We start from the raw sequence: 25,490 nt of genomic DNA, 5'->3' as shown, positions 1-25,490 counted from the left end.
TATGTGGAACGAATTTATCTAAAAAAAATAGAAACAAATACATGTATATGAAATATAGTGATCCCGGTGTGCAATATTTTGTTTTAATTGCAAAAAAGACTATTAATCTTAAAATACAAATCTATCATTTATAATTGCTTTAATATATCTGGTTCAATTGAATATTATTTAAATACAAATATAAATACTATATAGTATAATATACATTATGATTTTTTCTATATAATATATACATCATGTATTATTATATTGTTAAAAATCAAATATCCATATATAATTCAGAAGAAAAACAGATATTATGAAACAACTGAATTTTTATCATTAGCTTCGTCGAAAGTTTGCAACAAAAAATAATATGACAAGGATGTATTCAATATCTGAAAAAAAAGACAGGAACAGGATTTATAAACGAGCAAAAATAATAATATAATGATATTTGATATATTATACAATGAGTATAATTATTAACCTTAACGAAAAGATCCAACGAGATATAAAAAAAATGACATGCAGTCAGTACAATCGGTTTCTGTGCCAATATTAGAAGAACACTTTTCATCAGTTGAATTTTTTGATACTGGTACCATTTGCTGCAATAAACATTGCGTTTAAACGCTTCACTCTATATACAAACAAACAAAAATAATTAATATAATAACAATGAGAAATAAATGTGTAAAAAATAAATAATATTATTGGAAATAATGAGAATACCTCGGTAACCAAGATACTTCCGTACCAGGAATACATGAATGCTTGAGACATTTTCACTATTCCATAAAAAATGGTCACGACAGCTTTTCCTACACTTATCTCTGTCTTTTCAATGAATAATACATTTAATTATTACACCTAATCGTTAATAATAATAATAATAATGATATTTTAAATTTTATAATTGATTAAGAGAAACGAATAAATAATTAATTAACGTTTGTATTTTTCATATGCAGATCATATATTAAATACTTATTAATAACTACGAAATAAACTAATGAATTGTACCTGTAATACTTGGAATATTAACCCACATAAGACGACAACACTGCTGACGATCAAATTTAATACCACAGGTCCATAAACGTTTTGGATTATATCACGACAACGTAACAGTAAAATTTCTTTTTCGATACAATTACGTAATAAAATAATATCAAGCTCGTCGGATGATTTTCCAATTTTCTCACATTCCAAAGACATAAAACGTAATATTCCGACCATTTGAAATATATAAAATCCATAAGCCGTATCAACTCCACTAGTTACAAATATTATAAACCAACCCACTTGAATTTCGTGAAGATACTGTAATTCGTATTTTATACCGAAACTCCCATCGATCCATGGGAAAGTAGCAGGATAGGGAAGAATGTAATGTCTTGGATTTATGTTCTTGATAGCTTCATAAACGATCAATAATAAAGGCATACATGTAAGCATGATTACTGTTATAATTGTTAAATAATAAAAAATGTATGCAGGACGTTTGAAAATATTGAGCATTTCAAATAGGACTGGTCGGCAATATGTTTTTTCAATTACCTCTTCGAAAATTGATTCTAAATTCAAATGCAATTCCCGTATTTCTTCTTGATACAAAAAGAACATTAATACCTTGGAAAAAGAAAAATAGTAAAAATATAGAAATTATTGAACATGAACGCGATCGAGTATATTATTTGATCTAGCTTACCTTAATAATTACTACAACCATACTTCCTAAAGGACTGAGTCCTTTTGTAAATGCTTTGACATCATCAAGATTATCTTTACAAAATCTCACACAACCATAAAACAATAAAGCAGCATAGACTATCGCTAAAATAGGTATATGTCGATAGAAATATGAACTCTTTTTATTTTCCACAGGCCATAGACCGGAATAAAAAAGTAAACGTTTGATGAAGGACGCATATCGACGATACGTGGCAAGTTGGCCTTTCATCATTGAGAAAAATATCAAATAAGCGATCTAATGCGTGAGGTCAATGCTTCGGATATCGTAACAGAATATTACTTCTAACGAGTAATACTTTATATGATATCTCATGCGATTTTTTAAAGGTACACTTTGTGTTCCCTTCTAAGCTCACATTCGTCATTTATGAAATCGATTTGAAAATATCATGTAGTTATAAAGTTTTCTCTAACTCGTTATACTAATGTACAATGATACCCCTCAACAGATCGTTACAAAAGTATGAGTTGCATGAACATTTTTTGTGTTGATTTGACAGCGAACGCTTGTCAAATCATTCGATGATTTAGAAGCAATAGTATGTTCCATGATAATCAAGTAACATGTGTTGTGTCTTATTAGAAAAATGATCCTTTCAATGAGTATTACGAATGTGACATTATTTAATCGTTTTTCATATACGTCATACTAATCGTAAAAAGAGTTATTTTCTCTTTAATTATCGGATATATTATTTACACAATAAATTGTAATTGTAATAATGTAATGTAACAATTATATTCAAATTCATTTAACTAAAAATTAATACATTTTTGTGAATAATTCAAAATAGAATAAAATTTCAAATGGCTCTTTTAATTTAGTAAATGGAAAACTATATATTTTTATCTTACAATATAATTCATATATCTACAAATTTATACTATTATAGAAATCTAGATAAAAATAAATATAACTAATTAACGTGGATTCACATTTCTTCAAATGTTTGTAATAGAAAATAATACGATATCGACGTATTGAGAATCTGAAAAAATGAATGATATACATATATATATGTATTTAATCTTAAAGACTTTTTGTTTTATAATCTATCTTAATTATAAATTTGAAATTATCACTTCTACCTTAACGAACATATCCAATGAGATAAAAAAGAAATGACATGCTACCAATACCATTGGTTTTTGTGTTAATACAAGAAGAATCCCTTTCATGATAGATACATTATTGCATGCGTACCATTTGCAAGAATAAATCCTTTTGCGAAAGTCTTCATCCTGACGTACACGTGATCAAATTTAAAGAACCAAATTTCAACAAAAAATTAAAAATATATTAATAAAATTACATATTCGTAGATGGGGGTTGGAAAGTTTGAAGTCCAACATAAGACAGAAACAATTTTTTTTATCAAAATAACTTTTACTTTTTTTTATTTTTTTTTTTCAAAAATAATTTTTTTTTAGTTGAGGCTGAAAACTTTTCAACCCATCTACGTATATAAATATATAAAAATATTTACCTCTGATATAATGGTACTTCCACACCACGCGTATATAAAAGTTTGCGTTGTTTTCTGAACGCCATAAACAATGAATAAAAGTGTTTTCGATATCGTCATTTCTGTCTTTAAAGACGATAGAAAAATATATATTTGTTTTTTCATTTAAAATATATTATGGAACAAAATATAATATAATAAAAACACAATTGTTTTTAAGTAAACATATTAATCGTAAAAAAATGTTACCTTAAATATTTGGAAGGATAAGGCGCATAAAACCATCGCACTTGTTAATACCAAATTGAATACGATCGGTCCGTAAACAGTTTGAATGATATCGCGACATCGTAAAAGTTGAATATGTTTTTTAATACAATTGTAAACAACGTCGTGTAAATCGTTAGGATTAGATTTCGTGAAATATTCGCATTCATAAGATAACGCCCGGAACAATCCAACTATTTGGAAAATATGAAATCCGAATAAGGAATCAACCCCGCTCGTTATAAATACGACGAACCAACTGTATTGTGTTTCGAAAATATATTGTATGTGATAATATATTCCAGGAGTCCCATCGATCCATGGAAAACTCGTTGGATATGGAAGACCGTAACGTCTAGGATATATATCCTTGATAGCTTCGTATCCTATGAATATAAGCGGAGTACAGACGTATAATGTGACTATACCCATAATTAAAAAGTAAAAGACATAAGACAAATAACGAAAGAGATTCAATAGGGACAAAAGTATAGGTCTAAGTCGTGGATTTTCAAGCGTTTTCTCGAACATTGGATCAAGGATATCATTCAGTTCACAAAGCTGCTTTCGATATATAATAAACATCAGAGCCTTAAATGAATATAATCAATCTATAATTATTGATGGAACTGTAAATTTAATCACAATTGACATTTCCAATATTTTGTAATCGATTATATTATACCTTCAACGATATCAATGAAAAACTTCCTACGAGACTTAGACCCTTAGTGAATACGCTCAAATTTCCTATATTATCTTGACAGAATCGCAATACACCGAAAAGCATCATGACCCCCGATGATACTGCAAAAATTGGTAAGCGACGATAAAAATATGAACTTTCTTTTTCTATCATCGGCCATATTCCACCAAGAAGAAGCAAACGCTTAACAAAACGAGCGTAACTCCTATATAACTTTACTTGTTCTGTCATTCCCGGTACGTAAATAGCAGCAATTTACTTTTTAATGGTGCCTATCGTTCCAATGAATGCTTCACTGTAACAATCTTTCTTATCAACGACGCCAACTTGCGGAAAGGTAGATACTCGTTTGCAATTTTATACAAATTACGTTTGACGATCCTTCTAACTACCCTCCTCCTACTCTTTTTCCTCCTCTTTCGCATGATACATTTTTAATGTATGTAATCGATTTCTTCTTAGCTATCAAGTACTTACAAAGTTACAAATCCTAGATGCATTGAAGAGAATCAAACTGGCCATACAATTTAGTAAACGTTTAAATCACCCTGGTTATGTTCTCTTTAGGGGACCACTAAGAGTTGCGTGAGTACATCGAGAATAAATACGTTTCGATATCCGATCAATCTTCATCGACCTAACATGTTTACAAAATATATGTTAGTAGAATTGAGCTATTTTTTATTTGAGCTTCATATCTTTGAAGGAAACTTAAGCCTAGATTTGTACCATCGTTTTTACCTCTACGCTATCCTCAAATTTTTTGAGGAAAAATCAAAAAGTGTCTGTTTAAATCGCGGAAAGAAACATAAACTTAGTAAGAATAGATCTTTGATAAACAATAAATAACTTCGAAACATATATAACATAAGGTAAGATTGATTTTTAATGATTCTACGATTATTTTTTTCCAAACCAAACTCTTATTAATTTTATATTAATATATTATATATAATTACTATGATGTTTTACTAATTTTGGTTTTTTACAAAATGTATCACAAATATATAAATATGTTATGATAATTTATTTTTTATTTTAACTGAATATATCCGAACTACTCGTATGATATTAAAATAAAAAATCAATGGATTCACTGCTCCTTTGATTTCAAGCTAAACTTACTCTTAATTCAAGAAAAAACTTTAAGTCATATTTTCATGAATTCATTGTATCACCTTCGTCAAATGTTTGCAATAAAAAATAGTAAGACATTGACGTGTTAAGAATCTAGAAATTAAAAAATATTATTTTAAAAAAAAATCAATTTGAAAAATATAATTTTCCAATAAATTATATCTAATATTTAATTGTGCCATTTGTTTTATTTTTATTTGTTTTTTTACCTTAATAAAGATATTCAATGAAATATATAAAAAATGACATGCCACAATTACGATCGGTTTTTGTGACAATATGATCAAAACATCTTTCATAAGCGTTATATTATCACTGTGTTCGTACCATTTACTACAATATACGCTTCGTCGAAATGCTTCACTCTAAATTAAGATGCAAACTTAGGATAAATATTAAAGTTAAACAAAAATAATACATATATATATATATATATATATATATATATATATATACACTATGTCTCACGTATTACGAAACATTTTGTATATATATACTTTTTAAATACAATAATCATATACATACTTCTGAAGCAACAATATTTCCATACCAGGAATACATAAACGCTTGAATAGTTTTCAATAATCCATAAATTACAAATAAAAGCATTTTACCTGCAGTCATCTCTGTCTTAACAAACAATATCATACTTTTCATTACATTTAGATTGTAACATATTAAACAAAATAATAACATTTGATTTTTTACCTGAAATGCTTGAAATATCAGTGCACATAAGACGATAGCATTAGTAAGCATTAAATCAAGCACAATGGGTCCATAAATTTGTTGAATAATGTCGCGACAACGTAACAACCTTACTTGTTTTTTTATGCAATTGTGCAAGATATTCTTAAATTCGTAAGAGGATTTAAATGCGTTTTTACATTCGAATGACATGGCACGGAACAGACCAATCATTTGAAATAAATAAAATCCGTAAGAAGAGTCAACGCCGCCAGTAACAAATACAATAAACCAAATGCATTGTGTCTCAAACAAAAATTGTATTTGATAAATGATTCCAGGTGTTCCATTGATCCATGGAAAATTGGTTAGAAATGGAAGACCATAATGTTTAGGTTGTATATCTTTGATACCTTCGTATCCAATAATTATAATTGGTGCAAAAATATATAAGCTCATGGTACCTAATATTAAATAATATACCATGTATGCTGGATATCGGAACAAATTGATCGTCGATAAAACGATAGGTCTAAATTGAACATTTTCAAGTACTTCATTATGCATTAATTCGAGGGTACTATGTAATTCATAAAATTGTTTACGATATATAATAAACATAAATGCCTAAAAAAAAATTAAATGAGATAAAAAGCAAAATATTTTGAATATTGATTATGCGTACCTTTACGATCATCAAAGAGAAACTGCCTACGAGACTTAGACCTTTAGTAAAAACACTTAAATTACTGAAATTTTGTAAACAAAATCTGACAGTACCATAAAACATAACAAAACTAGTTAATAACGTTAAAACAGGCAACTGTCGATAAAGAAATGAACTTTTTGTCATAGGGTAGATTCCACCAAGAAGAAGCATGCGTTTTACAAAACGAGCGTAAGCTTGATAGATTTCCAGTTTTTTCATTGTTATCCGTAAATTATAGTAACATTTATCTTAAATCAATGTCTAACTTAAATCTGCGGTTGATCGAAGAGTTACGACGAGACAACTATTCGTGATTTTCATAAATTTTCATTTGATGAGTATAATAGCATACATATACGTAACGTTACGTATCTTTCCATCCTACTGTACATGAATATATATGTACGATCGATATAAAAGCATTTAGTAGTTAAGAAAATCTTTCCAAATCACTGTTCATATCTATTTTAAGTAGAGAAACTCTAGAAAGATTCAATTTACCATATACGTTAGTCAGTTATACGATCTCCGTTCGAACAAATCCTATTATCTTACCAACTTATGTGAAAATTAAATGGAACAAAATAACTTCCTTTACATCAAATAATGTTTCTAAGTTTTACTTACAAATTACTTTTTAACTTTTTTTTTGTATGCGAATCGCATATACAAATAATGTGAGAAAAAATCCATTAAACGGATTTTACGTCAACAGCATTTCTTTTAATTCCTTGTAAGTATACAAAGATAATTCTAATATACTTTGGTTCAATTATTACGTTAGAAGGCACATGACTTTCATGTTCTATAGAAAATAGACAAATTCATTATATTAAAGTATAAGATTAATTTAAAATAACCACTTATTGTTAGATAAATATTATTACGATTAGTGGCAGTTTTCCGATTGTTAAAATTTATAAATATGTGACATACTTTTGAGTTATTACGCTATTAAACATAAACTAACACAATCATATTTGATCTATCAACATTATATATATATTCCTCTCTTATTTACTTTTATAAAAAATATATCAATTCAGACCTTTATATTTAGTAAAAAGATTATATAGAACACGAAGAGTGGACTTCAAGTCCAAATTCACAATGTCTGTAAAAGAAACATAAGAAAAAAATAAAAAAACAAAAATTAAAATATTAATAAACACATTATGATAAATTACTAACCTTCAGGTCTGGCCTTAGGTTTAGGTAATCCTATATCTTGCATAATATCAAATGCAAAAGAAACATTGTGAACTTTTTGATCATGGGTTTTTGGTGTCAAATGGAAGTTTCCTAATGGAACAAAAAATCCTTCTAAAAGTCCTAATAATAACGTCAAGAAGACACCATCGTGAAATTGTGTATCAAGATCAGTAACTTCCAAATGCACTTTGCTCAAATGTTTATTGGCAAAAGTAATCAAAGACTAAAACAAAAGTTTTATAATTATTTTTTTCAACTAATTTATATAAAATATACTTTAACATAGACATACTTACTTGTTTAACTACGGCAAGCTTATCTGGTGCATGATCGAACAATGTGTCGAATGCATCTCTCTCACAACGCATTCCCAGATCATCATAAATAGAAGTAATTTCTTCTCGTACAGTTCTGTGCATTAATTGTCCATCCTTTTTTCTCACAACTACCATTTGAACTGCTACTCTCTCTGGCAATCTGACAGGTGCTCTAAACTGTCGTGCTAAACCAACTAATATGTGTAAAATAGGGACAATATTTTTAGAACGGACAGATTCTACGCTCCATTTATAAGGTGGATATCGTCCCAATATACGATTGATAGCTCCCAAAACAACAGCCAATTTTTGTTTTTGTCCTTCTTCTGATTGCGTCACTTCTGGTACATCTAACTTTTCTCCAGTCAATTTTTCTATAAATGATTTTAACTTTATTTTATATTAAACATTGGAATATTAAACATATTAACATATTAACATTGGATATACAAAAATTAAATTAGAAAATAAGAAAATAAGAAATAATGAAATTTAATATAGTAATTATACCTAAAAGCTTTTGTAGTACTTGTCCATCATACAGATCTTCTACAATATCTTTTACAATAATACGTTGATTAGCTAGTTCGTCATTAATCCATTCTAATAGAACATATATAAGTTCTTGAAGCTTAGAATCTTCTAATGCTCTTGGTTCAATCATTGAACGTTCTTCATTCTCGTCGAGAGCATATTCTTCTGGTGACATATCAGCTGTAGCAGCATATCCGGGTGAATCAATAGCATATTTACCTTCCTCTTGAACTTCTTGTACTAACAAATAAAAGCAATATTTATTAATAAAAATACAATATTAATAAATTAATAATAATAATTAATATTATTTTAATATAAGAGTAAGTAATTATATCAATTAATGCTTATATGAATAAATTGTAATCTATAAAAAGAAAGATATATAAAATTAGTATATAAAATTAAATTAAATTTTTATTATTTAAATGTTTATTTATTTATATATCAAAGTTAATTGACATATCTGACATAGTAAAGATTAAAAATAAATAAATTGTATTTTCCTATTCTCATGTATTTAAAATGTTGACAAATAGAAATACTCTCCAAATAAGGAAAGTATTTAATGCATAGATATGATGTCACGTATAATTTTATACGTCCAAGTCATACCTTCTTTGATTCGTTTCTTTCGACCAAGGGTTCCAATTTTATCCCAAAAACTTTCTTCTTTTTCATCCTTTTTTGATGAAATTGGGGGACGTGGTGATTTCGGACGTGGGGATGCCATCATCCCAATATTGTAATCCTTATCTATAATAAAATACAATAAAGCATTCAATAGTGAATTCAATAGTAGAAAACTATAGAGTTTTTACACTAACAATAACACTACAGATCACTGATCACTTATGACCACATACGCTACTCAAACGATTCTTAAGCTCGATTGAAATAGAAAGCAATATTGTGCGCAAGCGCATTTTTTATTTTTTCAATTTTACGAAATGGCGCGTATTTTGAAATGATAAACTTGAACTTTAACGAAAGTAATTAAAAAATAATTATTAAAATGATAACTTAAGTTTCTTATTTAAGGGGTTATATCCAGTTAGAATTTTCAAAAAATCGATTCTTTTTTGCATTTCCGGAATGTACATATATTTAAATATATTCTCTGAAAATTTCTAGTTGATCCGGGAAATATTCTTTACTCCATGTAAGCTACAAACAAAAGTTTTAAATGAGTGTAAACGTCTCTTTGAAACTTTAAACGCGTTTTTCTCGAAACAGTGTTTTCAAAGTCGGTGAGCAAGATTTCTCCGAAATGGCTCGGACCGATCGATTTCGAATTTTTACACAATCTTCTTAGATATATTCCTCAGGTATTGACGGGAGGAATAAGATTTTAAAAAATTATTATTATTTTTTTTTAACAATTTGGAGCGAAAATTTCAGTCAAAAACGAAAAATATTTTTCAAATAGATGCCATTTTGTCAAAAACCAAAATTTGTTTATTTCTTCGCGTGAATACCTGTATTCATCTATCGACTAAAGAAATTTGCTAGATTTTTTCATTTTACATAATCCAAACATGAGATATCGTGTTCACCGCCGGACACCTTTTTCTGGAGGACTTCCAGGAGATCGTCTACAGAAGCAGTACAATATTACATTTTTGAAATCGGACAACGGGGTCTTAAAGTTTAAGAAATTTGCTATAAGTACATGTTTTTTATATAAATGTTAAATAAAAGATCTTTCCAAAAAAAATTCTTTAAAAAACGTGTTTTTTTGCGCTCGCAACTGGATATAACCCCTTAAATCAATATGAATATAAAAGAACGAAAACTCACCTTTAAGTTGTTTGTTGATATCATTTGAATCGTTTTTTATGTCCAATGTAATTTCTTCATTGGTAACATATTCTATTTTAAAATTTTGACAATTATCGTAAATTATCGAATTTTTTTCTTCTTCCATTGTTAATAATATTATTAATTGTAATATTTATATTCTACAAAAGAAAATAATATTTAAAAGAATATTTATTATAGTGTATTTTAATAAAATACAATTTAAAAAAGGATCTAAATCTTTTATATTATTCACAAAAGATTTTTTTACTTATACTTTGTTCGACCAAATCAGTTATGACGGTAAAAGGAAACTTAACATCCGCATGCGATAAAAGATTCTTGTTCGATTGTGGTTTTAAAAGTTATTAAGTAATTTATTCACACAAAAAAGGCGCGAAAAATGTATCAAATCATTTATTTGTTTTTATTCACTTAGAAAAATGATCTATGGTCAATGAGATAATGATCTATGAAACAACAATATTGTATTTTACTGTTTATATAAGATAAATAGAATCTTAATTTAATTGATAATATAGGATGTTATTGACAGTATTAAATTGTTATAAATTATATTTAAAATGGGAATATTTCAGTATTTTCAATTTTTTTTCTTCAAAAAAATCGTGATAGATGGCAGTAAAGTAATATAAATGATATCCTAACCTATTTAACTGTAATAATAGTAACCGCATAAGCAGTTAATTTAAGGTGCATATTTAAATGTAAAAGAGGAAAAACATTTTCAAACATATATATAATCAATACGTATAATTTTTAAAAGTATAATATATTACTTGAAATATGTTGATATTTATACGACATTGTGAAAAAAATCTTATTTTTCCACTATTAAGGATGTTTTATTCTACTTCTGTGTCGAATCAAACAAATATAGAACCTACCACTACAAGAGGTATGTTTGATTAAATAATATAATTTAAATTTTAGATTAATAAAAACTTAATTTAATGCTGTTTTATTTTTACAAATCTTTGTATTCGTAGAGTTTCGTGTATTACAGTTAATACCGCAAAAAAAGACGTTTGATAAAAAAAAGAAACAGGAATACAAATTACCTCCTCCAGCATGTGATGAAATGTCTTCTAAACAAGATTGGCCATTAGTTTGGCCTGGTCCTCGTTCTTTTAATCCACATGTTGTTCCGCTTCCTTTACGCCAGGGTTATATAGAAGGTGATAATGTACCTCCTGGTAAATATGGAAATGCAGAGTTAATGAAAATACCTAATTTCTTACATCTTACTCCACCTGCGGTAAAAAGACATTGCGAAGCCTTAAAACAATTTTGCACTAGCTGGCCTAAAGAATTGGAAACAGAAGAAGAGTGCAATCGACATTTTCCATTAGATATTATTACCTCAGATTATTGTTATTCTTCTCCTACTATCAGAGAACCACTTGCAAGAATTGTAAGCTTAAAAGTTAATTTAAATTCTCTTACCTTGGATAGTCACGCTAAAGATAAACTACTTAGATTAATTGGAAATAAATATAATCCAGAAACAAATATAATAACAATAACAGCTGATAGATGTCCAACTAGAAAACAAAATCTGGAATACGTTGAATATTTACTTGTAGCATTATTTCATGAATCTTGGGTAAGTCGCTAAGCCTTCAACTGTTAATTATTTATTAACAATTATTAACAAATTATTATATATATCTAGCGTATAGAAGCTTGGGAAACTGAAAAATCTGAACCAGATATGGAATATTATGATTGGGACAAAAGTAAAAGTCGTCAAACTTTGATTAAATTACACAGCTGGCCAGAAACGTCAACCAATGTAGATATTGAAACTATTCCTTCTGCTACGGAATATAAGATTGCTGTTTCCGAACTCATAAACCAAGGAGAAGATGAATATACATTAACTAGATATAAAGAAGCAGTTAAAAATATACTTAATCTTAAATGTACTAATATAAATTAAAATAAACAAAATTATATGAAATTTTGTGTATGCTATATAGTTAAATTTTATTAATTTTATATTATTGTTATATTATTTATTCACACACACACACACACAATATTATTAAAATTTGTATAATTGCCGTAAGAGAGATTATTTGAATTTGTATAATTTCAAGTAATGCATTTAATGATAATATTATACTTACTTTATTTTTTAATAATATTTCTTGTCAAAAAAATATAATTTATTTTCTTTCTTTATCAAATAAGGGAGATAATATGAAGTAAACATAATGTATATATATATGCATAGTACATATTGCATGTAATACATACATTTGTTACAGTAGATGTATTCCAATTACTATAAAACTCCCGTATAATAAGACTATATATTGCGCGACGAATAAGTAGAGCATATAATGATTTGAAACAACATAATTTTACACAATGATACACATTAAACATATTTATAAATATATTGACATTTCAAGAAATCCGTACAGTCTGCTAATACTCGATATGTAGAATCGTACAAAAAGAGAAATTGAATGAAAATTTATTTCTTTAGAAATAGAATGCTACGAATAGTAATTGTGATAGTGATAGAATTATCTTGTTTTATTGTTAATTTTAAAGAGGAATCGCATATTTTTTATCTATCAACAAATTTCAATAATCTGTAAGAGAATTAGCGATTTAGAAGATTCTAAACTATTTTGACTTAACGACTGAGCTTTAAATTTTGTCAATATTGATAAATGTTTGTATTTAGTCTACTGTTAGTCAAGGTTAGGCATTAACCATATGTTTATAATTTAAAGGTAACGTGCCTGTTAGGCTATATAAAGATACAAGCGCGGCATAGAGAGATTTAATTATTAGATTATTATTAGATCAGATTGTGATACAGAGTAAATTGGAGATTGGAACATTGTAAAAATTAATTGCTTTGTGCGAATGTGAATTGAAAATTGTAAATAAGCTTATGCATACTCAAAATTGTATATTGAAACAACTGTTATTATATTACAAATTCAAATTTACGTTTTTCAACAGTGCATGATCCATCATCTTGCCAAAATTTAGCTGTTGGTTATTTGATTGAAACGTTTAATACACCGTATAAAAGAAAATCGGATATGCATTATCCACTGATTCAAGAAGAATATAGTAAACAAGAAACAGGTCTTCAAGCGAGAAGTTACTATAATGGTTTTGGAGCACCTGCCACAGCAACATATTATCCGTAAGTTAATATTTTTAAAACTCATTTATATTAACCATTTTTATAGTGCTTCTGAATACATGTAAAGTGTGCTCAATGTATAGATATGTTACACTTTAATATATTTTTTTGTGGATACATCAAGGATACGAACTAAGAACATCTAAGAACAAACTGAGAGCAATTATCATCTATATGTTTCAGGACTTTTGATCCCATTAGCGTTTTAGCATCATTAGCATTTTTAGCATTCTTATTGCAGTCCTTTGCATCATTATTTGATCGTTCAAGATCCATCATACCAACAATAGTTAATAGTCGTGAATCATCTTCACAATTAAAAAATGTGGGAATTACAAGACGTATATTACATGCATTGGATGACTATGTAAGTGCCCCTTCATTTTTTACTTACATAGAACATATTATATTAATTATTTTAACATATCTGTATGTTGTAGGAGAATCTTAACGAAGGCTCAATTGAAGATGACCAATCCAACATGGTACCTTTATAAGCTACTACAAGATAAAATATATTTATGAAGTATATTATTGGGTTGACAATATAAAATTTGTAGTACATTGTATTATCAATTTTGTCTTTTTTTAATTTCATATTTGACGACCCAATATAAAAATATTATACTAAAATACAATATATAATATGTTTACAAATTGTACTTATTATTATATGTAAAGAATTCTACAACTGTAATTCTACAATTGCTTATACGAACTGTGTGTTCTTTTCTTTTTTCTTTTTTCTTTTATTCTTGACATAGTCTTTCATAAAATGTTAATTTTATCCAAATTATACATATTTCTACATGTTTAGTATTGCTACATACAAATATCAATTCATAATAATACATCATTATATACAAGTATTTTAACTAATATTAGGTAATTTATTAGATTATACATTAATAAATTTTTACTTAATATTATGAAACTGCACATATAATATAAATATATATAACAAATACTATGAAATTTGCATATAATGAAATACTAAAACTGTATCATGTGCAACTTATATAATAATAATCTACAAAATAATATGTAAACAGTATCAAATAATAAGATATTTCCTTTTAAAATATATGATAATGAAATATATCTCAGTCTTATTTCCAAATGTAATATTAGAATTTAATTATAATAGCTATTAATTAATTTTGCAGATATGATCAATGATAATTACTTACTCCATATCGAGAATTTCAAAGATATTATTATTGTATATTATTAGAATATAAAAAATTTTTATTTATAAATTAAATAAAAAACGTTATTATTTACATTTAATGAGTAACAAAATACATAAATACAATATACGAAGCAAAATTAATCTAAAAGTTTTATTGATATTTCAAATATAAAGTTAGTTTCAATGAATTTAAAATTCTCTCCTCATGTTATTATAATCATGTCTGTATTCAATCTCATTATCAATATAGTAAACAGAAAATATATATGCATATCTACAATCGATTTTGGTTTATTGTCAATTATATTTTAGTTGGAGTCAATGTACATCTATAAAAATAAAAACCATAATATGCATCCGTTAATTAAGTCAATAGATAATTTGGAATATCTTTTTGGTTTATTGTCAATTATATTTTAGTTGGAGTCAATGTACACCTATAAAAATAAAAACCATAATGTGCATCCGTTAATCACGTCAATAGATTATTTGGAATATATTTCTAAAGTATCACTTACTTCTGTTTTGATTTTTGATAAGGGTGTGCAGACCCAAGTCCACGTCTCTCTTTTATCCTTACTAATTTTAATGATGCATCTTCTAATATTGGTTTGGATGATTTTATAGAGACGCACGACATTGTTTTAATCTTATCCTCTTTTAAGCTATTTAAAATAGCAATACTTTTAGCACTCATAACAGGATGTTGCTTTTGTTGTGTATTCTTGTTCTCTTTATCAGACGATTCAACAGCATGATTGAAAATTTTGTGTTTTTGATGCGTTTTTTTAAATTGTTTTGAAGAAATTTTATTATTCGGATGTAAAGACCTCTTTAATTTATTCTGTAAAGATGCTGAATGATTACTTGTACCATTTTTATTTATAATTTGTATTGGATTCTGTTCAGTATTTATTATTGAATTCTGTTCAGTATTTATTATTGAATTAGTTATATTTTTTTTATCTAATGTAATGGTTGTATCTAAAACTTCAACTGTATTTTCTGTTTCACAAGTGTTCAAATTAAATGTTTTACTTAAAACATCCTCAATAATTTGATCATTATGATCTTCTTCGTTAATAACTGATTCTACAAATACTGGCACTTCATGATTGAGGGGATCTTTTAACTGAGGTATACTTAAACATGATAAACTGTAAAAATCTTTTTCTTCGTCAATCATTTCTGAATCTGACCATTTGATATTTCTAACACCTTCGAGGGATTTAATTAACTGTTTAAATTCTTCTTTCATTTCCTTAGTCATTATCCCATAATCATTTATCAAATTATGATAGCTTTGTAATATTGAACTTATTAGTTTGTGTATGCTACACATTGAATGCAATTCACATTGTTGTAAACTAACGATTTTCTTAACATGTTCATACTGTTGTTGCACAATACATGTGTCTATTTCTTGGGTTGAAGAAGAATAAACATCTGCTAATTTATCACGCAAATTTTTATATAAAATCTCAGCATTTAGCTTTTGCATTTCTTCCTCGACTGCACATAGTTCTTTCCAAACTCCTTCCATTTGTACTTTCAAGGAACTTCTTTGTCGTTTAAAGTAATCTAAAGATTTGTTTATTCTTGTTTTTCCACTTGCATTCTGTTCTTCAGAAGACAAAATGTCCACAGCTGCCGTTAAATTATGTAATCTTTGATCGGCAACCTTTTTGTAATGCATTCTAAAACATAATATTTTGTCTGCACTTTCCAAAGATAACATCTTGTCGCTTAATGATTTTTTCCTATGACACAGTTCTAATAACTTATTATTTATTTCTGTTAAACTATCATCTATTTTCTCAGTAACAACTTTGGTTTCCTTAAGTTCAGGTTGTACTTGCACTAATCCACTTTCATAAGCTGCTAATTGTTGCTTTAAGAAATTAATTTCTTTCTTTTGTTCTTCTACTATTTTAATATATCCAGATATATACATTTCGCAAGATACAATATTCTTTTTAACACATGTTTTTATTTTTTTAGCTCTATTCGCATATCTGAGAGTGTTATATGTATCTTCATAATTCAAATTAGAAGGTGATATATTAGCAATCATAACAGTTTGACAATTACCACCAAGAGAATCCTTCAAGAGACGAGTGAGTTTAGAATCTCTATAAGGTATATGTTTAACGCCATCCGCTAAATTATTGATACAATTTCCAAGTGCTAATAAAGACTTATTTATGTTAGCACCTTCTTTAAATCGAGCGCCTTTACATCCAGTGACTGATGCCCTTTCGGATCCAGCTAAATCGATCATAGACAATTTAACGTGTCTTGTCTGACCATTCAATCTATTAGTAATTTGAATATAAACTTGAAAAACTGCATGACTTCGGCTACTCTCTTGATTTGCATCTGTAGGATGTTGAGTACGATTTTTATTGCCTTTAGCTAATAAAGATAACAATTCTTCTGCGTTTTGTATAGGAATAATTTTAAGTCCTGCAACGATAACCGCGTTTCTACTGTCTTCTCTTAAATGCAATTGTGCAGACTTATGTAATAAATCTTGAACATTTTCATTATAAATTTCTAAATAAGATACACCTAAATTAAATTCATTATGCCTACTTTGGCTTTCTATTTGAGAGAACAATTCTGCTACAGTGCGATAAGTTAAACCAGGATCATTATCACTACCTAACATAGTATGAGTCTTTCCAGCACCCGTTGCACCATATGCGAATACAGAACAATTATAACCATTTAAAAGACTTAAAATTAATTCTTTTGTAGTCCCTTCAAATATATCATTATTTGTAGAAGTGTCGCCAAAAATTCTATCAAACATAAATTGTAATTCTTTGTTTTGTTTTTTCAATAAATCACGACCTTTCTGTACAACACCTTGATAATAAAAAGGATTTTCCTTTTCCTTAGGGTCAAATATTAACATTTTATCATCAAGTATATTGACGATTGTCTTAGAATTAAGTTGCAATTCATTAATATTTGGTGGTCGAACTCGTACTATTACTTTTATATTTGTTTCTGATTTATTTTTGTTTACCAATGATGATGATAATGATGATGATGATGTTGATGTTGATGTTGATGTTGATGTTGATGATGATGCTGCGCTGTTTCCATTTGCACTTGTTTTTAACAAGTTTCCAGATAATCGTTTTTTTCCAAATTTTTTCACCTTGTTAGGCGAAAATGCTTTGGCCTGATCTTTCTTATTATATACCATTATAACGTAAATTTGACAAAAGTTCTTAATAATCTAATACTTCTTCTTCTTCTTCTTCTTTTTTTTCTTCTCTTTTCTTTCTATTTCTTTCTTTTTTATTTTCTTAACAATATGACCCGCAAAGAAAACAATAATCTTCATTAACAATGTAATTGTACCATTTCTTACTTTTGTCTATTCTTATTCAATTTTTATTAACACTTTTAAAAAGTTTTTATTTCTTTTTTTCTTTAACACCTCTTTCCGAATTCTTCATTTAATTGCACTAAAAATATTTCAATATGCTGTTTAAGTTTCACTTAACTCTTCGTAAACGACTTCTAACCGTTGAGAAAACAAGCTAAGCTTTGAAATTCAAATTTTTCAGATGCCAGTTCTGCCAACCTTATATTTCACTATCGAAAATAACTATATTATGAAGTACTACTATAAAAATATCTGATAATATTCTACTAGAGGTGAAAACAATTAGTATGTTCTTTTAATTTATAATTTAAACATCGTTTTTAGTAGTAAAAATTATTCAAAGAATGATATTTGTTATTAAGTATTAATATTATATAAATCTTATAGTCTATGGTATATTTATAATATATGAAAAATATTCATTTTTAAAATTTATTTTTAGATGGAATTTGAAAAAGTAAAAATTCCTAGATTAAATTATATATTCCTTTATTACTTCCTGAAAAATTAAACCAATGATCGTTAACTTCCGGTAAGGTAGAATTCAAGTAAAATTTTTGAAATTAAACGGATCTTGAACAGGACGATAGAGTGTCAAAGCAAGCAAAACGATTTTTGAAATTTATTGAATTTTTTGAAATTGAATGAGTTTGTGTATTCATATATTGAATTATGGATTGGTTACAAATAATTATTGAGTGGGTACGAAATTACCTTAAAGTATTCATAAATTAATTAAAATTTGATCAAATATAAGTTGCATTTTATATTTATGTTTATTGTGATTATTTTGAATAACTATGTTTATACTTTCAATAAATTTAATAATTGGAAACATTGTAACGTTTTAATATGATTTTCTTTAATTGTATTCACTGTAGTTCTTAATTAACATCTGACTTGTATTTCAGATTAATTGTTTAAATGTTTTGGAAACACCAATTAAAGATATAGAAGAATTAAAAGAGAAACAGTTGTATGGAAAGTTAATTGAATCATTGTAAGTATGATTAACAATTTATATGTTTATTTTATATGTATTTTACTTAATAATTTAAAGTAATTGAGAACTAATTAAATGAAATTTTCAAATATGTAATCCCTTCCTATATATATATTCGTAAACTAATTTTAATTATTATTTTTTATAGGACTTTCAGAAAAGATATAAGCAGTTCTAATGATAAAGATATTCTTACTGCATTTATTAAAGGTAAATGTGTATATAAATATTGTTTATATATATATAATATATACAGGGTGCCTCAGTTTTTGTTTGCAATATTTTACCAGCATATTCATTAAGCAAAATTATTTTTCCCTTAGATGAATATCCTGAATTTCAAATTAATAGGGATCAAGTTGAAAAATATCCTGAAGACTTATATATCATGTCATTAGTACTATCTTATGCGAGTCAGAATTCTACTTTTCATTTACCGATGTGTACTAAATTACAACATGAAACACAAATTAAAATTAAATCTTTTCTTGAAATGGTATTACCTTATGGAAAGTCTATTTCTTTTGAAATATTAAGAGACGCTATAATGGAGTTAATTGGAATTGAAAATAAAAATGTATTTAAAACGCCAAATACACGTTCTCTTAAGGAATTTTTTGGTTCTCCGGTAGTACGTTCTGCCCAAAGCAGTAGAATTTTAAATGAAAGAAATCGTGAGTTAAGACTTTTAAAATCCGAATTAGAAGTGGAGAGGTTTGAAAAAGCAGATCTTCAAGAGGATTTAAAAATAGAAAAAAACCAAGTGCAACGTTTAATGAAATTACTGGAAGAAAAATCATTAGAAATAAAAAAATTAAAAGAAGAAAAAAATAAACTAGCAACTCCAAGATCTTGTAAAAAAGGAAAGAATACATTTCACAATGAAGATTATTATAAACGAGAAATACATAAATTAGAAAATCAGTTAATCGAATCTCAAGATAATGTTATTAAATTGGAAGATCATAAAACAACTATTACAGAAAAATTAACATTTTTAGAGAAAAAAAATATAAGTCTTAACGAAAAGTGCAATGGCTTAGAAAGATCTATAGAAGTATTAACGGTAGAAATAGAGTCTAAGGAAAGAGAAATAGTAGATCTTAAAATAATTAATGAAGATTTACGTGCACATTTAAGAAAATTAAATGGAACATCGATAGAAGACAGCTTTGAAGTTGATGGGGCAATATTAGAAAATTCTTTGTTGGTACCTATGAATACAAGTGAAACTTTAAGTTCAGTTATTGACGTCCAACTTCAAGAAGTAAGAAATGAAAATACTTTATTAAAAACACAACTTAATCAGTTAAAAGAAAAATTAGAAATCACTTTAAAAGAACATAAAGATTCAACGCATTTAATATCAATCTTGCAAAATGAGGTAAAAATGTTAAATGATTTAAAATTAGAATTAAATGATGCTCAAGAAAAAATTGTATCTCTAGAGGAAAATAATATAACAATAAATAAGAGTTTAGAAGATTTATTAGCTCGTAAAGACGAACTTCTATTGCAAAGTGAAGAACATGAGAAAGTATTAAAAGAAAAAATAGATAATTTGAATAAATTATTGCATGATGAATCTGTAAAATCTTCCGACTTGAGGGCTGCATTGGTCAAAGCAGAATCTCTTGTAACAGAACATAACAATATTTTAAAATTGATTGAATCTAAGGACAGTGAAATAAGCTCTTTACATTTAAATATAAAAAATTTAAATGTGGAAAAAGATCGTTTGATCCACATACAAAAAGAAAGTGATAATAAGACAAAAGAGTCTGTCATACAATTAGAAACGCAATTATTAGATAAACAACATTTATTAGAGCAATTAAACATGGATATCAAATTAAAAGACGAAACAATATTAATATTACGATCGCAAATAGATAAATTGTCTAAAGAAACAATTGCATCAGAAATGATATTGAAAGAAATTATTAGAACTATCCAAAATGCAAAATCTGTTCATGACAATGCGTTAATGAGGCACGAAAAAGCGTTACAAGAAAAATCCTTACAATTAAATCACTTGCAAACTCAGTTTAATCTGGCGAAAAAAAAACTTTGTTCACAGTTTGAAAAAGAAAAGTCGTTAAGAAGTAATTTAGAATGTAAACTTGCTAACAAAGATATTATAATTTCTGATTTAGAGAATAATATTAGCGAATTGCAAGAGTCTTTAAAAATAAAAACGGATGAGCTTAATGTATTTAAAGAATGTCATGATACTGTAAATAAAAAAAGTAAAGAAATTGTAGAAACGTGTAAAGAATTAAAAGATTATATTAAAAAATTAAAGTGTACGTTTTCACAACTTTTAAATTCTACGCATGCACATGACAGTACTGTTGAGAATATATCAGATGAATCACAGACAAATGGTAACAATGAATTCAACATTATATCAGAGATAATTATCTTTGCTATTAATGATGTGAAAGCAATTAAAGAAGATATATTACATTTATCTATAAAAAACACGAATTTAGAAAAAATCATTGATGATCAAAAGAAAATTATAATTGATAACGTAGAAGTTCAAAATGAAAATATAATATTGAGACAAAAGGTAAATGATTTTGAAATATCAGAACAAAATCATAAGAGTTATATTCAAAATATTATTAAAGAAAAGGAAAAAATACAAGAGATTTTATCTACACTTATTTTGTCATTGGAAAATTCGAATGACTCTTTCATTTCATTGAAACAAAAATGGGATCAAGTATTAAATGAATTTAATAATTTATCTACTATCACTAACGATCTTAAATGTAAAGATATAGAGCAGTTGCAAACTAAGAAAAACATTCTTCAAAAAATGTTGAATGAATATGATATTAATCATTTTCAAAATATTAAATCCATAACCGATTTTATGTGGAAGAAATTTTCTAACATGGAGCAGAAATTAATGAACATTTATTTGCAGTATTTAAATGGTAATAAAGAAAGTTCCACTATTGAATGTAATATAGAAGAAAATGATGTCAAAGAGGAAGAAATAATCAAAGGAGAATTAAAAAACATCAGTAATATGTGCAATGATATTACTAAATCTGAAAAAGAGATAGAAGCTTTTAGACATTCAATTAGTTCATATGAAAAGAATTGTGTAGCTGGGCAAGTTAAACAAACTTTTAACGATAAAAAACTGCAAGTACAGATCGATCAATTAGTGAAAGAGAAAAAAGAAATGAAGAATAAATTAGATATGATGAGAGTAAGGAATGCAAAATTAGAAAGAACATTGGAAGAAGTTAGAACCGAAAATAAAAAGAATAAAGAAGTAACACATGTTAAATCTCAATCAATTGATTTAAATGATCTGAAGAAGCAAGTGACACAGTTGAAACAAGACACTTTATTGTTACAAGAAGAAAGAGATAAATTACATAAAGAATTACAAGAGCAGGCTAAAAATAAAATATCTGAAACTCAATTAAAAGAGATTCATAGTAAATATGAAATGAAATTAGAAGAAATGAAGCAACAAATGGTAAGTTAAATGCGCTTATTAAAATATATATAATTATTATTTGATTAATATTATATATTTATAAATATTTTATTTGTATCCCCAGAAAATAGCTTATAATGAGCAAATGATGAAATTGAAAAAAGAACAAGAAAAAACTATAGAGCTTAAAGTAGAACAATTGCAATTAAAATTGGAGCAACAGTGTCAGAAGCATAAAGAGGAAATAGATAAATATAAGACCCATGTCAATGAATTAAATTCACAGTTTTGGAATGTCGGAGAAAGATTATTAACTGCGCAGCAAGAAAAACAAGAAGCTTTACAGCAATTGAATGATTTTAGGATTAAGCTATGTAATCAAATGGAACCAAAAACTACGAATTTTTCTATGCAACATAGAACTATTAAGTAAGTTTAAAAAGAAAAGGAATGATATTTTGATATTGACTTTTCTTATTTTGTTTAGATTAGAAAAACAAGAAATTCCTTTGGATAATAGTATGCAAGAAAATTCACGTACATTTACCAAAACATTGACAGAGGAAAATACATATGAGAAACAACATAGTGCTAAAAATATGCATGCTATGGTCAATGCCTTTAAAGCGGAGGATGAAGAAGGAGAAGTTTTTGATAATATTTATTTAGGTACAAAAGAAACTTATTCAGAAACTGTTATGATGTTGCTAAACTGCAAAAACACACACACACAAACACATAAGATAGAATTAGTTTATATATATTACAATAATCCATATATTAATTTAATACAGCGGATATGAAAGAAGGTCGTGGCTTGCCTGTAATAGATTTAGATCGTTTATCTGCATTACAAATGAGAAATTCCCTTTGCAAACCACACTTGAAATCATCTTATCCAGCCGAAACACAATTTCAACCATTATATTTAACCGAAGAAGAAATAAAAGTAAGTTTTATAAATAAAATGTATAAGGTGTATCTGGTAACTGCACATGTATTTGATAAATTTTCAAACTTATATTTTTCAGAAACAAAGCCTTATTTGAACAAATTTTATTCTTCATTTATGATTTAATCGCTCGATTGTATCACCAGTTATAGGATACCTTGTATATATATTATTTTTAAGTATTTAAAACGTTTCCTTTATTGTAAATATTGCTGTACTGTTATTTCTTTTTTTTTTTTAGACAGGTTCAGTTTCTGATGATGTCTTTAATGATAGTCTAAGTCAAACTCTCCTTCCTGAACAGAAAACGAAAAAAAGAGATAGAACGCAAGTAAGCATATTTTTTTATTTATGTATTCCTATCAATTAGCGTATTTGTTTTGTTCTGTGTAATTGTTTAATTCTCATATTGTAGCCGTCCTATAAAAAACCAGGTCCTCCAACACCTAGCAAAAATGGAGGTAGATTATCTTTACATGTAAGTAAAATTTGTGTGTAATCATGTTTTTATTAAAAGAGTTTAATTAGTCAATTTTTAATAATTATTAATAACTTAAATTATCCTTGATGTTTTAATTATAACAAATAATTATTGTTTTTAATTTATATGAACTATTTAGGGTAATGAATTGATGAAAAGCCCAAATTCAAGAATCTTGAAGGAACGAAATGTTGATAGAAGGACCACAGCAACACCGCGACGAACTAAAGGATTATTGCACAATTTAAAACGCCAAGATGAGGTAAAGAATGATATAATTAATTAAATTACAATTATATATAATTAATATTTATATTCAAATTATTATAAGATGTATAATATTAACCAAATATTTAACAGAATGCTTCAAATAGAGTTCGAAGATTAAGTAACATTTTTCGAAAGCAACGTTCAAATATGGATTAAAAATAATAATAATAATAATTAAGTGAGACAAATGTATACACATTTCTTTATATTTTATATTTTCTTTTTTTTTCTCTTTTTTTTTTCTTTACAATAATGTACAAAATATGTGAATAGATTAATATTATATAAGTAAAATAATAATTTTATATATATATATATATTGTGACAAATATGTCACCAATATTGAGAAAAAATCTTTTATTTAGACAAATCATTAATACTTTGACGATAACAAGGGTAAATTTTAAGTTTTCTTATTAAATATTTGTAAAATATAACATGTAATAATAATGCTGTATGAACGAAATTTATATTATAGAAAAGTCAGTCAGTATTTAAAAATCGTATAACAAAAATTGTTAACGATTTCTTTTTAAGGAATGATATAATTAATTAAAATACAATTATATATAATTAATATTTATATTCTAATTATTATAATTATTAAGATGTGTAATATTAACCAAATATTTAACAGAATGCTTCAAATACACCTATAGTTCGAAGATTAAGTAACATTTTTCGAAAGCAACGTTCAAATATGGATTAAAAATAATAATAATAATAATTAAGTAAGACAAATGTATACACATTTCTTCATATTTTGTATTTTCTTTTTTTTCCTTTTTTTTCTTTACAATAATGTACAAAATATGTGAATAGATTAATATAATATAAGTAAAATAATAATTTTATATATATATATATATTGACAAATATGTCACCAATATTGAGAAGAAATCTTTTATTTAGACAAATCATTAATACTTTGGCGATAACAAGGATAAATTTTAAG

At 26.6% G+C, this 25,490-nt stretch overlaps 8 protein-coding genes across 12 annotated transcripts; 3 read left to right on the top strand and 5 right to left on the bottom strand.

Moving 5' to 3' along the window:
- Positions 1 to 370: 370 nt before the first annotated feature.
- LOC122521967 lies at positions 371 to 2,398 on the bottom strand. Its single transcript, XM_043642732.1, has 4 exons — positions 1,694 to 2,398; positions 1,001 to 1,614; positions 715 to 817; positions 371 to 622 (listed from the first exon to the last, which is right to left on the bottom strand). The coding sequence occupies exons 1-4, from the start codon at positions 1,946 to 1,948 to the stop codon at positions 371 to 373; spliced, it is 1,224 nt and encodes a 407-aa protein (XP_043498667.1). The 5' UTR covers positions 1,949 to 2,398.
- Positions 2,399 to 2,669: 271 nt separating this feature from the next.
- On the bottom strand, positions 2,670 to 5,057 carry LOC122521959. Its single transcript, XM_043642722.1, has 5 exons — positions 4,156 to 5,057; positions 3,453 to 4,061; positions 3,201 to 3,329; positions 2,827 to 2,985; positions 2,670 to 2,726 (listed from the first exon to the last, which is right to left on the bottom strand). Exons 1-5 carry the CDS (start codon positions 4,405 to 4,407, stop codon positions 2,670 to 2,672), a joined length of 1,206 nt encoding a protein of 401 aa, XP_043498657.1. The 5' UTR covers positions 4,408 to 5,057.
- A 130-nt stretch (positions 5,058 to 5,187) lies between these two features.
- LOC122521952 lies at positions 5,188 to 7,323 on the bottom strand. Its single transcript, XM_043642708.1, is given in 4 exon segments — positions 5,188 to 5,406; positions 5,523 to 5,678; positions 5,830 to 6,612; positions 6,614 to 7,323. Coding segments are annotated over 4 exon segments (1,326 nt in total). The 5' UTR covers positions 6,929 to 7,323; the 3' UTR covers positions 5,188 to 5,334.
- Positions 7,324 to 7,410: 87 nt separating this feature from the next.
- On the bottom strand, positions 7,411 to 10,603 carry LOC122517122 (beta-parvin). Of its 2 annotated transcripts, none has more exons than XM_043635509.1 (6): positions 10,573 to 10,603; positions 9,388 to 9,528; positions 8,749 to 9,012; positions 8,218 to 8,612; positions 7,901 to 8,144; positions 7,411 to 7,823 (listed from the first exon to the last, which is right to left on the bottom strand). In XM_043635509.1, the coding sequence occupies exons 2-6, from the start codon at positions 9,506 to 9,508 to the stop codon at positions 7,747 to 7,749; spliced, it is 1,101 nt and encodes a 366-aa protein (XP_043491444.1). In that variant the 5' UTR covers positions 9,509 to 9,528; positions 10,573 to 10,603; the 3' UTR covers positions 7,411 to 7,746. The 2 variants fall into 2 exon arrangements, with proteins under 2 accessions (XP_043491444.1, XP_043491435.1); XM_043635500.1 differs by lacking the exon at positions 10,573 to 10,603 and adding an exon at positions 9,600 to 9,673.
- A 616-nt stretch (positions 10,604 to 11,219) lies between these two features.
- On the top strand, positions 11,220 to 12,556 carry LOC122518030 (28S ribosomal protein S35, mitochondrial). Of its 2 annotated transcripts, none has more exons than XM_043636682.1 (3): positions 11,220 to 11,491; positions 11,583 to 12,199; positions 12,269 to 12,556. In XM_043636682.1, exons 1-3 carry the CDS (start codon positions 11,380 to 11,382, stop codon positions 12,533 to 12,535), a joined length of 996 nt encoding a protein of 331 aa, XP_043492617.1. In that variant the 5' UTR covers positions 11,220 to 11,379; the 3' UTR covers positions 12,536 to 12,556. The 2 variants fall into 2 exon arrangements, with proteins under 2 accessions (XP_043492617.1, XP_043492627.1); XM_043636692.1 differs by having other exon boundaries at positions 11,221 to 11,491; positions 11,600 to 12,199.
- Positions 12,557 to 12,968: 412 nt separating this feature from the next.
- On the top strand, positions 12,969 to 14,332 carry LOC122518010. Of its 3 annotated transcripts, XM_043636657.1 has the most exons (5): positions 12,969 to 13,201; positions 13,344 to 13,495; positions 13,579 to 13,768; positions 13,952 to 14,135; positions 14,209 to 14,332. In XM_043636657.1, exons 3-5 carry the CDS (start codon positions 13,662 to 13,664, stop codon positions 14,263 to 14,265), a joined length of 348 nt encoding a protein of 115 aa, XP_043492592.1. In that variant the 5' UTR covers positions 12,969 to 13,201; positions 13,344 to 13,495; positions 13,579 to 13,661; the 3' UTR covers positions 14,266 to 14,332. The 3 variants fall into 3 exon arrangements, with proteins under 3 accessions (XP_043492592.1, XP_043492606.1, XP_043492598.1); XM_043636671.1 differs by lacking the exons at positions 12,969 to 13,201; positions 13,344 to 13,495 and adding an exon at positions 13,208 to 13,310; XM_043636663.1 differs by lacking the exons at positions 12,969 to 13,201; positions 13,344 to 13,495 and adding an exon at positions 13,208 to 13,343.
- Positions 14,333 to 15,319: 987 nt separating this feature from the next.
- Positions 15,320 to 18,193, bottom strand: LOC122514626 (kinesin-like protein KIF18A). The gene is made up of 2 exons (XM_043631564.1): positions 15,479 to 18,193; positions 15,320 to 15,397 (listed from the first exon to the last, which is right to left on the bottom strand). The coding sequence occupies exons 1-2, from the start codon at positions 18,175 to 18,177 to the stop codon at positions 15,370 to 15,372; spliced, it is 2,727 nt and encodes a 908-aa protein (XP_043487499.1). The 5' UTR covers positions 18,178 to 18,193; the 3' UTR covers positions 15,320 to 15,369.
- A 738-nt stretch (positions 18,194 to 18,931) lies between these two features.
- LOC122521942 (putative leucine-rich repeat-containing protein DDB_G0290503) lies at positions 18,932 to 24,714 on the top strand. Its single transcript, XM_043642696.1, has 12 exons — positions 18,932 to 19,065; positions 19,275 to 19,363; positions 19,515 to 19,576; positions 19,690 to 20,813; positions 20,856 to 22,871; positions 22,957 to 23,261; positions 23,320 to 23,501; positions 23,627 to 23,781; positions 24,026 to 24,115; positions 24,200 to 24,262; positions 24,405 to 24,527; positions 24,626 to 24,714. Exons 1-12 carry the CDS (start codon positions 19,036 to 19,038, stop codon positions 24,689 to 24,691), a joined length of 4,305 nt encoding a protein of 1,434 aa, XP_043498631.1. The 5' UTR covers positions 18,932 to 19,035; the 3' UTR covers positions 24,692 to 24,714.
- The last annotated feature ends 776 nt before the right edge of the window (positions 24,715 to 25,490 follow it).

The sequence above is a fragment of the Polistes fuscatus genome, unplaced genomic scaffold (genome assembly GCF_010416935.1).
Source record: "Polistes fuscatus isolate 324 unplaced genomic scaffold, CU_Pfus_HIC Scaffold1, whole genome shotgun sequence".
NCBI lineage: Eukaryota > Metazoa > Arthropoda > Insecta > Hymenoptera > Vespidae > Polistes > Polistes fuscatus.
Note: the sequence above shows the minus strand (reverse complement) of the source record. Positions and strands in the feature narration are given on the sequence as shown.